The sequence below is a fragment of the Plecotus auritus genome (assembly GCF_963455305.1).
Source record: "Plecotus auritus genome assembly, chromosome: 2".
NCBI classification, from domain to species: Eukaryota; Metazoa; Chordata; class Mammalia; order Chiroptera; family Vespertilionidae; genus Plecotus; species Plecotus auritus.
This window is the reverse complement of record NC_137771.1, coordinates 94,961,011-94,971,986: the sequence shown is the minus strand read 5'-3', so window position 1 is coordinate 94,971,986 and position 10,976 is coordinate 94,961,011. Positions and strand designations below refer to the sequence as shown.

General features: G+C 46.9%; 1 protein-coding gene across 1 annotated transcript; it reads left to right on the top strand.

Annotated features, from left to right (window-relative positions):
- The first annotated feature begins 5,407 nt into the window (after positions 1 to 5,407).
- On the top strand, positions 5,408 to 9,585 carry PPP1R3G (protein phosphatase 1 regulatory subunit 3G). The gene has a single exon (XM_080657456.1). It carries the CDS (start codon positions 6,153 to 6,155, stop codon positions 7,215 to 7,217), a length of 1,065 nt encoding a protein of 354 aa, XP_080513582.1. The 5' UTR covers positions 5,408 to 6,152; the 3' UTR covers positions 7,218 to 9,585.
- Positions 9,586 to 10,976: the final 1,391 nt, after the last annotated feature.

The following is a 10,976-nucleotide window of genomic DNA, read 5'->3' as shown; positions in this document are numbered from 1 at the left end:
AATTTTAGGATTACATTTTCTAGTTCTGTGGAAAACGCCAATGATATTTTGATAGGGGTTGCATTGAATCTATAATTGCTTTGGGTAGTATGGCTATTTTAGTCATGTTAAAGTCTTCCTATCCATGAGCACGGTATGTGCTTCCATTTATTTTTATCTTCATCGGTGTCTTATAATATTCTGAGTATAGGTCTTTTATCTCCTTGGTTAAATTTATCCCTAGCTATTTTATTATTTTTGATGTGATTATAAATAGGATTCTTTTTTAAATTTCTTTTTCTGATAGTTTGTTATTGATGTATAAAAATGCAACTGACTTCTGAATATTTACTTTGCATCCTGATACTGTAATTAATTAATTTATCAGTCCTAGTAGTTTTTTGGTGAAACTTTTAAGGTTCTTTATATACAGTATCATGTCATTTGCAAAAACTGACAGTTTTACTTCTTCCTTTCCAATTTGGATGCCTTTTATTTCTTTTTCTTATTTGATTGCTGTGGTTAAGACTTCCAATACTATGCTGAATAAAAGTGGTCTCATCACTTTTGTTGACATAAAAACACGCACATAAATCAATGAAACAGAATAGAGAGGCCAGAAATAAACCCACTCATGTATGGTAAATTAATTTATAACGAAGGAGCCAAGAATATACAATAGAGAAAGGACAGTCTCTTCAAAAAACAATGTTTGGAAAACTAGACAATCACATGCAAAAGAATGAAACTGGGCCACTATCTTACACCATACACAAAAATTAATTCAAAGTAGATTAAAGATTTGAACCTAAGAACTGAAATTATAAGACTCCTAAAAGAAAATGTAGGCAGTAAGCTCCTGACATCTGTCTTTGGCAATGATTTTCTGGATTTGACATCGAGAGCAAAGGCAACAAAACCAAAAAGCAACAAATAAGACTACATCAAACTAAAAAGCTTCTGGATAGCAAAAACAAAGTAAAACAAAACAAAACCAAAAAACCACCAATAAAATGAAATTGTAAACTACTGAATGAGAGCATATATTTGCAAATATATACTTGATAAGGGGTTACCATCCAAAATAAGTACAGAACTCATATGACTCAATATGACTCAAAACAAAACACCAAACAATTCGATTAAAAATTGGGTAGAGGATCTAAATGGACATTTTCCCAAAGAAGATATACAGATGGCAACAGGTACACGAAAATGTGTTAAACATCACTTGTTATCAGGGAAATGCAAATCAAAACTACAGTGAGATATTGCTGCATACATGTTAGAATGGCTATTACCAAAAAAAAAGTAGTGGAAGAAAGGGAACCCCTGTGCGCTGCTAGTGGGAATAAAAATTGGTGCAACCACTATCGAAACAGTATGAAGGTTCCTCAAAAAATTAAAAATAGAACTACCATATGACTCAGCGATTCCACCTGAAAAGACATAGGGTGGCTGAATGAATATGCTGCCTATAAGAGACTCACTTCAGATCAAAAGACACACATAGACTGAAAGTAAAGGATGGAAAAAGGTATTTCCTGAAAATGGAAATTTTAAAAATGCTGGGACAGCAATACTTATATCAGACAAACAGACTTTAAAACAAAGACTATAACAAGAGACAAAGGACCTAGCAATTCCATTTCTGGGTATTTATTCAAAGAAACCCAAAACACTAGTTCAAAAAGACATATATGGGTCAATATGTTCATTACAGCATTGTTTACAATAGCCAAGATGTTGAAGTAACCTCAGTGTCCATCAATAGATGAATTGATGAAAAATATATGGTACATATGTACAATGAAATATTACTCAGCCATAAAAAAATCTTGTATGGACAATATGGAAGGACCTTGAGGGCATTATGTTAAGTGCATTAACTCAGACAGAGAGAGATAAACATCATATGATCTCCCTTATATAAAGACTCTAAACAAACAAACGCAACAAATCCAAACTCAAGGATATAGAGAACAGATTGGTGGCTGCCAGATCTGGTGGAAGGAATGGGTAAAATGGGTGAAGGGGGTCAAAAGGAACAAATTCTCAGTTATAACATAAATAATCATGGGTATAATACACAGATGATGACTAAAGTTAATAATACTATATTGTAGCCTGGCTGGTATGGTTCAATGGTGTGGCCCAGGAACCAAGACATGATCAGTTCGATTTCCAGTCAGGGCACATGCCGGGTTGAGGGCTCTATCCCCAGTAGGGAGTGTGCAGAAGGTAGCAAATCGATGTTTCACTCTCTCTCTCTGCATCTCCCTTACTCTTTATTTTATTTATTTATTTTTTAAAAATATATTTTTATTGATTCCAGAGAGAAAGGGAGAGGGAGAGAGAGATAGAAACATCAGTGATGAGAAAGAATCATTGATCAGCTGCCTCCTGCACACCCCACACTTGTAATCGAGCCTGCAACCCGGGCATGTGCCCTGACTGGGAATCGAACCGTGACTTCCTGGGTCTTGGGTCGACGTTCACCACTGAGCAACGCTGGCTGGACTCTTCCATACTCTTTAAAATCAATAAAAACGTATTTTTTAAAAAAGAAAGCTCTCTCTCCTGATTTTTTTAAAAAAAAAAGCCACTAAGAGAGATCTTAGAAGTTCTCATCACAACAAAAGCAATTTTAGCTATGTATGGTGATGAATGTTAATTAAATTAATTGTGGTGATCATTTCACAATATATACAAATATTGAATTATTATGTTGTACACCTGAAACTAATATAATGTTATATGTCAGTTATATCTTTTTTTAAAAAAGAAAGAGATAGAGACACATATAGAAATGGGAACTTATGTTACCTTTACTAAGGGAAATTTATGCCAGGTTTATAGGCAAAAAGTGGGAGGACAGAGTGTTTCTTCTTTGTTGTTTCTTAATTGCCTTCAGCTCAAAATACATAATTCTTATGCCAAAATGACATATTTTGCGTAGCATTATTCTGACCCCTTTCATCTGAGTTCTGTGAGCCATTCTGGTAGATTATCAAACCTGAGTGTAGGACTGTGGGAACCCCCAAATTTGTAGTTGGCTGAGCCAAAGTATGGTGGCCTGGGCATGCCTTTGCAGCTAGCATCGGAAGTTGGGGCATACTTGTAGCCCCTTAACTACAGGTAGTTAGAGTCAGATTTGAATTGTTGGACACTAAGTTGTTGTTGACAAACTGCTCAGAAAGAACCTGAGAACCTATTAAGTTCGACCTACCCATAACAGAATTCATGATCTTGCACTCCCCTCTGTTTCTCTTCTAGTGGTCCTCGCCTCAGTGACCTCTACTGTCTCCACCCAACTGCTCATGTCCAAATCCTAAAAGGCACCTCTCTCCCCCTAGCCTATCCCTATGTTGGTCCATGAGCATGTAATGTTGGTTTTCACTCCTAAATAGCTCTCAAATCTTTCCACCCCACCATCACCACCTCTCTCGACCAAGGCATGACCACCCTTCTTCACTGTAACAGTCTCCTGACAGCTTCTCCCACATTTTCTCTGTCTCCCGAAATCTGCTCTTCATCCTGCTTCTGAATGATCTTTCAAACCTCAAATCTGGTTAATCACACCAGTGATTCAAAATCCTTTGATGGCTTCTCATTGTTCAAGGCCCTGAGTGGCCCCTTCATACCCTATCCCCAGCTCTGCCAGCTTCTCCTTGCTCTGGGCTCTTGGGCCACACAGGCCTTCTCCATTCCCACTCTTCCACATTGCCTCCCACACAGGGCCAGCATTCGGGCTAAAATGTTCTTGCTTGCAGTCCTAAGCTGCTCACTCCCACTCACCTCCCTCACAGAGGCTTCCCTGGCCTTCCCCACCAGGTCAGGTCCTGCCTTCTAGCATCTCCCAGAGTGGCTGAGTCCATATTTGCTTGTGTAACTTTTTGTTTAATGGTGGTCTCCTCCAGCACTGCATATTGAGAGATCCATGAAGGTGAGTACTTCTAATATTTTCATCAAAGAGAGAAAATAGGACAGGGCTGGGACCAGGGCACTGCACCACCCTTAAAATCCACTCCCTACATGCCTCACGTCCCTCTTGTCCCTGCCCTGGAATGAGCAGATACCCTGATAAGGGCTGCAGCCCAGAGAGTCAGCACAACCTCAAAATCTCTTGGAGGTCCCATTTTACCTTTAAAATAGTTTACAAATTCTGTATTTAACTCCATAACATACCAATGTTTACTTAAATGTAAAAACAATGTTTTCTTTCTCAAATCTTGGAGTTGTCCCAGAAGACAGGCCATGTGTATCTGGTACTTTTTGTAAGCCCCTAGTTGAGATGCAATCATGGCTTTCCACGCTGGGCAGGGGAGGATCTTCAAGACCCCAGCAAGTGAGCAGTAGAGACCCCTCCTCATGAATATCACCCCCAGCCCTGGCTTAGTAGCCATGGGATACATCTTCCCTCTAAATTACCTGGATTCAAATCCCACCACAAACTGACTCTAAGACCTGGGCAATGAAAAAGTCTTTCTATACCTTAAGGTCCCACATGCAGAGCAGGGATAATATGATTCCGACTTCACATGGTTGTTCTGGGAATAAGAGCGCAGTCCTCAGCAGTTAACCCTCTGATGCTCAATCAATATTAGCTACTTATATGATCCTCACCTTCACCCTCACCATCTCTTTTACCTGCCCCCACACCCAAATGCCCAAAATCCCTACAGCCCTGGCCGCTTTAAATTCTGCCAGATCATAAGGTATTTTAGTTATTATGCCTGCATTAAATGACCTGGGTAGGACGGCTTTGCCTTTTGTTTTTGTGTGAAATAGTGGATCTATGTTTCTAGAATCTCCAACGTTTTAAACAAAAGTAACTGCACTCGGCTCACATGGGTGTTACTAGTTCCCAAATGCGGTCTCCAGAGCCCAGCGGCCCCAGCCTGCCCTTGTTAAATACTGTGGGACACCACGTCAGATCCACCGAATCAGAACTCTGCGTGGGCCCCGGCGCTCCCTGTGAGGCTGGTGCCGACTAAAATTTGAGAACCACTGACTTAGATAAAAATAAAGTTATTCTTAAAAGCAAAAACAACAAAAAAACACTTCTGAAGTAAGTCCCCATTTCCCAGGTTCTGCATTTCTTCGAAAGGGGGCGGGAGGAGGGTCTCACGGCTTTGGAGCGGCAGGGAGGTGACCTCGCGGCCTCAGCGCGGCAGGCCTGCTCCCGCGGGCGAGGACCGGGTGCGGGGGACTGTGGCGTCGGAGTCCGGCCGCGGTGGGGGCGGTGCGCGCGGAGTTGGAAGCAGCGGCCGGCGGGACGAGGGGGAGGGGCGGGACGTGCTCCCGGGCCCCGCGCGAATGGCCTCCGGCAGCTCTCGGTTCGCTGCCCGGCCCCCGCCTCCGCGCGTCCCCGCCCCAGGCTCGGCCCCGGCCCACTGTGCGCGGCTTTCGGAAGCGCGGAGAGGCGAGCGTGGTTCAGGCTTCCGACTGGGATTGGAGCCCGGGGAGCCCCGAGTTTTGGGAAGGAAGGAAGAGGACAAGAGGGAGGTACCCCACGCTCTCGGCCCGCGACCGGCCACCTCCCAGATTCCTCGCGGGCGAGTGGTCCTTCATTGCGCCCCTGCCCCGCGGACTCCCTGGGCCGAGGGACAGCCGGCAGGAGCGCACTCTGCGACCCTCCGAGGGCATACTAGTCAGGACCTGTGGGCTAACCACGGGCTGGAGGGAGGCTGCTCACGCCAGTGTGCACGAAAGCTGAGCGCGAGTTCATCCAGGAGTTCCTGAGGCAGGGCCGCCGTGGGTGGCACCGCTGGGGTGGGAGGGAGCTGAAACGGGGCCCCTGACTTCAGAAAGCCGCCTCCCACTTGCCACCAGAGTATTCGGAAACCCCGCCCGCGAGCCCTGGCCCCGCGCCGCCAGCCTCCAGGTGTTCTGCGGCCGCGCCTCCCCGCCCCAGGCCCTCCCCAGGCCCTCCCCAGTCACCGGCAAGTTCAATCCCGGGACGGCCAGGCCGGGAGCCGGCCCCTGGCCGCATCCCCCTCCCACTCCGCCCAGGTGGCCGCCGCTAAAACCCCGAGGCTCCCACGTGGAACTGCGTTTTTCTCTGAGCCCGGGGTGGGCGCACACTGTCAACGACCCAAGGTGTTAAGTCTCCAGAAGAGTCTCGAGTCGGGGGTTCGCAATCCAAATAGGTCCCGAGGACCGGCTGCTTCATGGAGCCCCAGGGGGCGCAGCTGCTAACTTTGGAGGCGCAGGGGCCCGCGCCCTCTGGAGAACCCCCACCAGCCCAGGAGCTGCCCGCCGCCGGGGTCCTCCGCCTGGAGGGTGGCAGGGACGGCGGCAGCGTAGCAGAGTCGGGGAGCTCCGACGCCGATCCCTTGTCCTCCGAGAAGGAGGTTGTTCTCCGAGAGCAGGAGGAGCTGCTGGCGTGCAGCCGCCGCCGCCGCGCGCGGTCCTTCTCGCTGCCCGCCGACCCGATCTTGCAGGCGACCAAGCTCCTACAGCAGCGCCAACAGTTTGGCCTGGGGCTGGGCGCGGAGGGCGGCGAGAGGGCCGAGGACACGCCGCACAACCCGGGTGGATGCTGCGCCAAGTGCAAGAAGCGAGTGCAGTTCGCGGACACGCTGGGGCTGAGCCTGGCCAGCATTAAGCACTTCAGCGAGGCCGAGGAGCCCCGGGTGCCGCCGGCCGTGCTCTCCCGCCTCCGCAGCTTCCCCATGAGCGCCGAGGACCTACAGCAGCTCCCGGGCCTGCTGGCGGCGGCCGGCGCGCCCCTCGGGGCGCCGCCTCCACGGCTCCGTCCTCTCTTCGAGCTTCCCGGGCCAGGCGCGGCGGCCGAGCGCCTACGGCGGCAGCGTGTGTGCCTGGAGCGCGTGCACTGCTCGGCGCCTGGGGACGCGGAGGTGACAGGCTCGGGACGGGTACTGGGCTGCCCCGGGCCGAGGGCCGTGGCCGTGCGCTACACTTTCACTGAATGGCGCTCCTTCCTGGACGTGCCTGCAGAATTGCAGCCTGAGCCCGTGGAGCTACAGCGGCAGGAGACGCCGTCCGGGGAACCTGGGCCCGGGGGCGCCGAGGAGGAGCAGAGCGCCGAGCGCTTCCACTTCTCTCTGTGTCTGCCCCCGGGTCTGCAGCCAAAGGAGGGGGAGGACATAAACGCGACGGACATCGCCGTCCACTTCGCAGTCTGCTACCGCTGCGACCAAGGCGAGTACTGGGACAACAACGCGGGGGCCAACTACACGCTGCGCTACGCGCGCCCCTCGCACTCTCCCTGACCCGCCCGCCGGCCCTCGGCCCCGCGGCGCCAGAACCCCTGGAGGGACTGTGGGACTGGAGCCGCGCAGGGTGACTTGACCGGACACTTTGCTGAACGTCGTCCACCTGGAGTGTGGGGGGTGCGGAGGGAAAGGAGGGAGCCACTCAGTGGTGAAGTCGCCCCCAGACAGATCCTGTGGCCCAGCAAAGGGGTTGGGGGCCGGGCAGCGAACGGTGAGCCGGAACAAAGCACCCAACCTGCCGGCCGGTTTTCCCATCGCTCAGGCCTTCCTAGCCGATCTCTCGAATTCTACACCAGCGTCAGAATGGAAAGTGACCAGTAGTTTTCGCCAAGAAAAGGCTCCTGACAACTGAGCAAGGCTGTAAGACCTTTGGATGTGTTTTTAACTGTAGACTTCGTGTTTTAGCCTTTGCGGCTTGTTGGAGACCCCTCAATCTCAGGGAAAGGACGAAGCATCCCGCCACATAGTCCCTAAGGAAGGCATTGGAACTGTGGGTGCACGATGGAGCCGGGAGTGGGGGGTTGGGGCGTTTCTCAGAGAAAACCGGGTGGGGCCTTGGCTGTCCTTTTCTCTTAACCGGAGAAGTTGGCCCAGACTTGCCGTTATTTATTTGTGCCTTTGTAGAAATGACCTTTAAAAAAGTAAAGGCCTCTTGCACACCCTTTTACGCTGCACTTTATATCTCAGCTCCTGGGGATTTGAGAGGTCTTGACTGACAGGCTAGCTTCTTCAGCTAACAGTAGTTAAGCAAAGGTAATTCTTAATTTCCTTTCTTCCATCCCTCCTGTCTGCTGTAAAAGCCCAAATTTCCTATACTGGGCCCCCAAAAAATGTTATTCCAAATGTGTTGTGGCAGGAATTTGATCACAGAAAAATATAAGCATGGTCTAATAAGCTTGGTTTAAATTCTAAAGAGCTGCCTATTATGTGACGATTTCCCGATCTTCTCTCCTGCACTTTCTTGTGATTAACCCTTATCAATGGGTGTTTCATACATTGAAACATTTTTCTGTCCCCCGCCAAAATAAGAAGTTGGTGGAGTAGTCATCTAGTGGACCTTGGCTGTGAGCCGCGGGAGCTGGCCCCTTGTTCCCAACCTCTTTTGTGGAGGCAGAGCACATACCCGCTGCTAGCATCCTTTGGGCCAGCAGCAGACAGGGAAGCTGGATTCCAAGTGCAGAACTGGGGGGTGAAAACGTGGCTTTCTGTCCCACTTGGAGCCACAGCAGGTAGTGGTGACTTGATAGATGACGAAACATGCCCAGCAAAAAAAATGCTGTTCAGAACTAGATGGGTGCCCTGCACAGGGCAGGACTGTGGGCACAGGGTCTGGCCACTGATGGCTGTTAGATGTCAAGATGAGGTGGCCATGCATGAGCAGGGCGGGGCCGAGGGGGCATACTGAATGAGGACTTGGTTCTTTCACATCTTGGTCATCCTTTAGCAATTTGTTTTTCCCTAGTTTTCATATATTCCTGCACAGGACTAGCATAATAGATCTGTTTTGTAATGGTAATCTTTGAGGAGTGAAGGGTGGTTTCACTACTGAATAAGGGTAGGCATATTCATCCTGTGGCCAAATTCAGCCTGGTGCCTGTTCTAGTAGGGCCTGAGAGCTAAGAATGATTTTTATATTTTTAAACAGTTGAAAAATTCAAAAGAATACTATTTAGTGAGACATGAAAATTATATGAGATTCAAATTTCAGTGTCCATAAACAAGATTTTATTGGAACACAGCCATGAACATTCACTTACATGCATCCATAATTGCTTTTCTGCTGCAAGGGCAGGGTTGAGGAGATGCAACAGAAACCATATGGCAAATTCTAAAATATTTACTATCTACCTTTATAGAAAGTTTGCCAAGCCCTACTCTAGAGAAGCAGTATTTTTAAAATGTATCTTTTTTTAAAATATATGTGTGTGTGTTTTTAAATTGATTTTTAGAGAGAGAGGAAGGGAGAGGGATAGAGAAATAGCAACAATAACGATTGATGGATCGGCTGCATCCTACACACCCCCTACTGGGGATCAAGCCTACAACCCCTGGTATGTATCCTGATCAGGAATCGAGCTGTGAGCTCCTGGCTCATAGGTCAACGCTCAACCACTGAGCCACACCAGCCGGGCCAGAGGCAGTATTTTTCAAACATTATATGTTGATAGTTATACCTAATAAAGAAGTTAAACTTTTATTAAAATTTGCCACATGAAATATACCTCTTTTGGGTAAAGGTTGAACTGTTTACATAACTCCTGGTTAACATAAACACTGCAATACCAATGTACAATTATTACTGTACTGGGGAGGGGAATCAACCTGTTGCCTTCTTTCATCTGTTAAGCTAATAATAATAAGGTGCTTTTCCAAGTGAGTGGCCATAAGCATTTATTTGCAATCAAAGAATAGCCATTTGGGATGCATTGATTCAGGCAAAAGCCCAAATACTGTTCCAGTTAGGAGACAAAGGCAAGAATACTTATGAAAAGGGAAAGGGGAACAATTACATTAATAGGAGGAAGCATTTCTATTGGTACAGATTACATAACATAGGGATGCTAATTTTGAACAATGTTTTTAATTTTCAGTCTAGTAGTCATAATTACTCTTTTCTTTGCAAACAGTTTTTTGGGGACAATGTTGCTTTAGGCCCAGTCCAAAGGTTATTTGCCCTGTTTTAATATTTCAGAGGTTTGAGGTATAATACATGCAAGCAGTTTCTCTGGCATGACAGTTTTGGCTCCATTTTTAAGTGGCTCCATTTATTATTTTTTGACACATCTAAGAAATAATAAATCAGTGCACCTGAAATGTAGTACCCATCTGAATTAACATCAAGCTACAAAAACTGCCACATATTTTTGTGCCTCAAAATGGATGTCTTGAGATCTAGAAATATTTAGTTTGAACTCTGGTTTCAAGACATCCCTTTTGACTGTAGCAGTGTTTGTCAAAGTAATTGATCATAGAAAAAATTTTAAATAGTAAAGTACTTGTGAAAAGCCACCAGAAGTTAATGAACTAAAATTTATAATTGGAGTAAATCAGATTAAAAATGGTCACATAGAGCCCTAACCGGTTTGGCTCAGTGGATAGAGCATTGGTCTGCGGACTGAAGGGTCCCAGGTTCGATTCCGGTCAAGGGCATGTACCTTGGTTGCGGGCACATCCCCAGTAGGGGGTGTGCAGGAGGCAGCTGATCGATGTCTCTCTCTCATCAATGTTTCTGACTCTCTATCCCTCTCCCTTCCTCTCTGTAAAAAAGTCAATAAAATATATTTTTAAAAAAATGGTCACATAGATGAAATGATGAATTCTTAATTCACATATACTTATAAAAGCTTTATAACAATTAAAATAAGCAATTATTAGAATTACCTTATTTTTTGTTATTAACTACCAAAGTAGTCCTCTTTTCATGCAATATTTAGTATTGGGTCTGGTATATCATTTCTTTCTTTATTTCTTACTTCCTTTTTTGTTGTTAATCCTCACCTGAGGATATTTTTCCATTGATTGTTAGAGAGAGTGGAAGGGAGAGGGAGAGACAGAGAGAAACATCTATGTGAGAGAGGCACATCATTTGGTTGCCTCCTGCACACACCCCGACCAGGGCCGGGGAACCTGCAACTGAGGTATGGGCCATGTTGAACCTGACACTCTTCAGTCCGAGAGCAGACACTCCATCCACTGAGCCAAACCAGCTAGGACTAACATTTCTTTTTGAATAGTGCTTTATAGCATAATAACAAC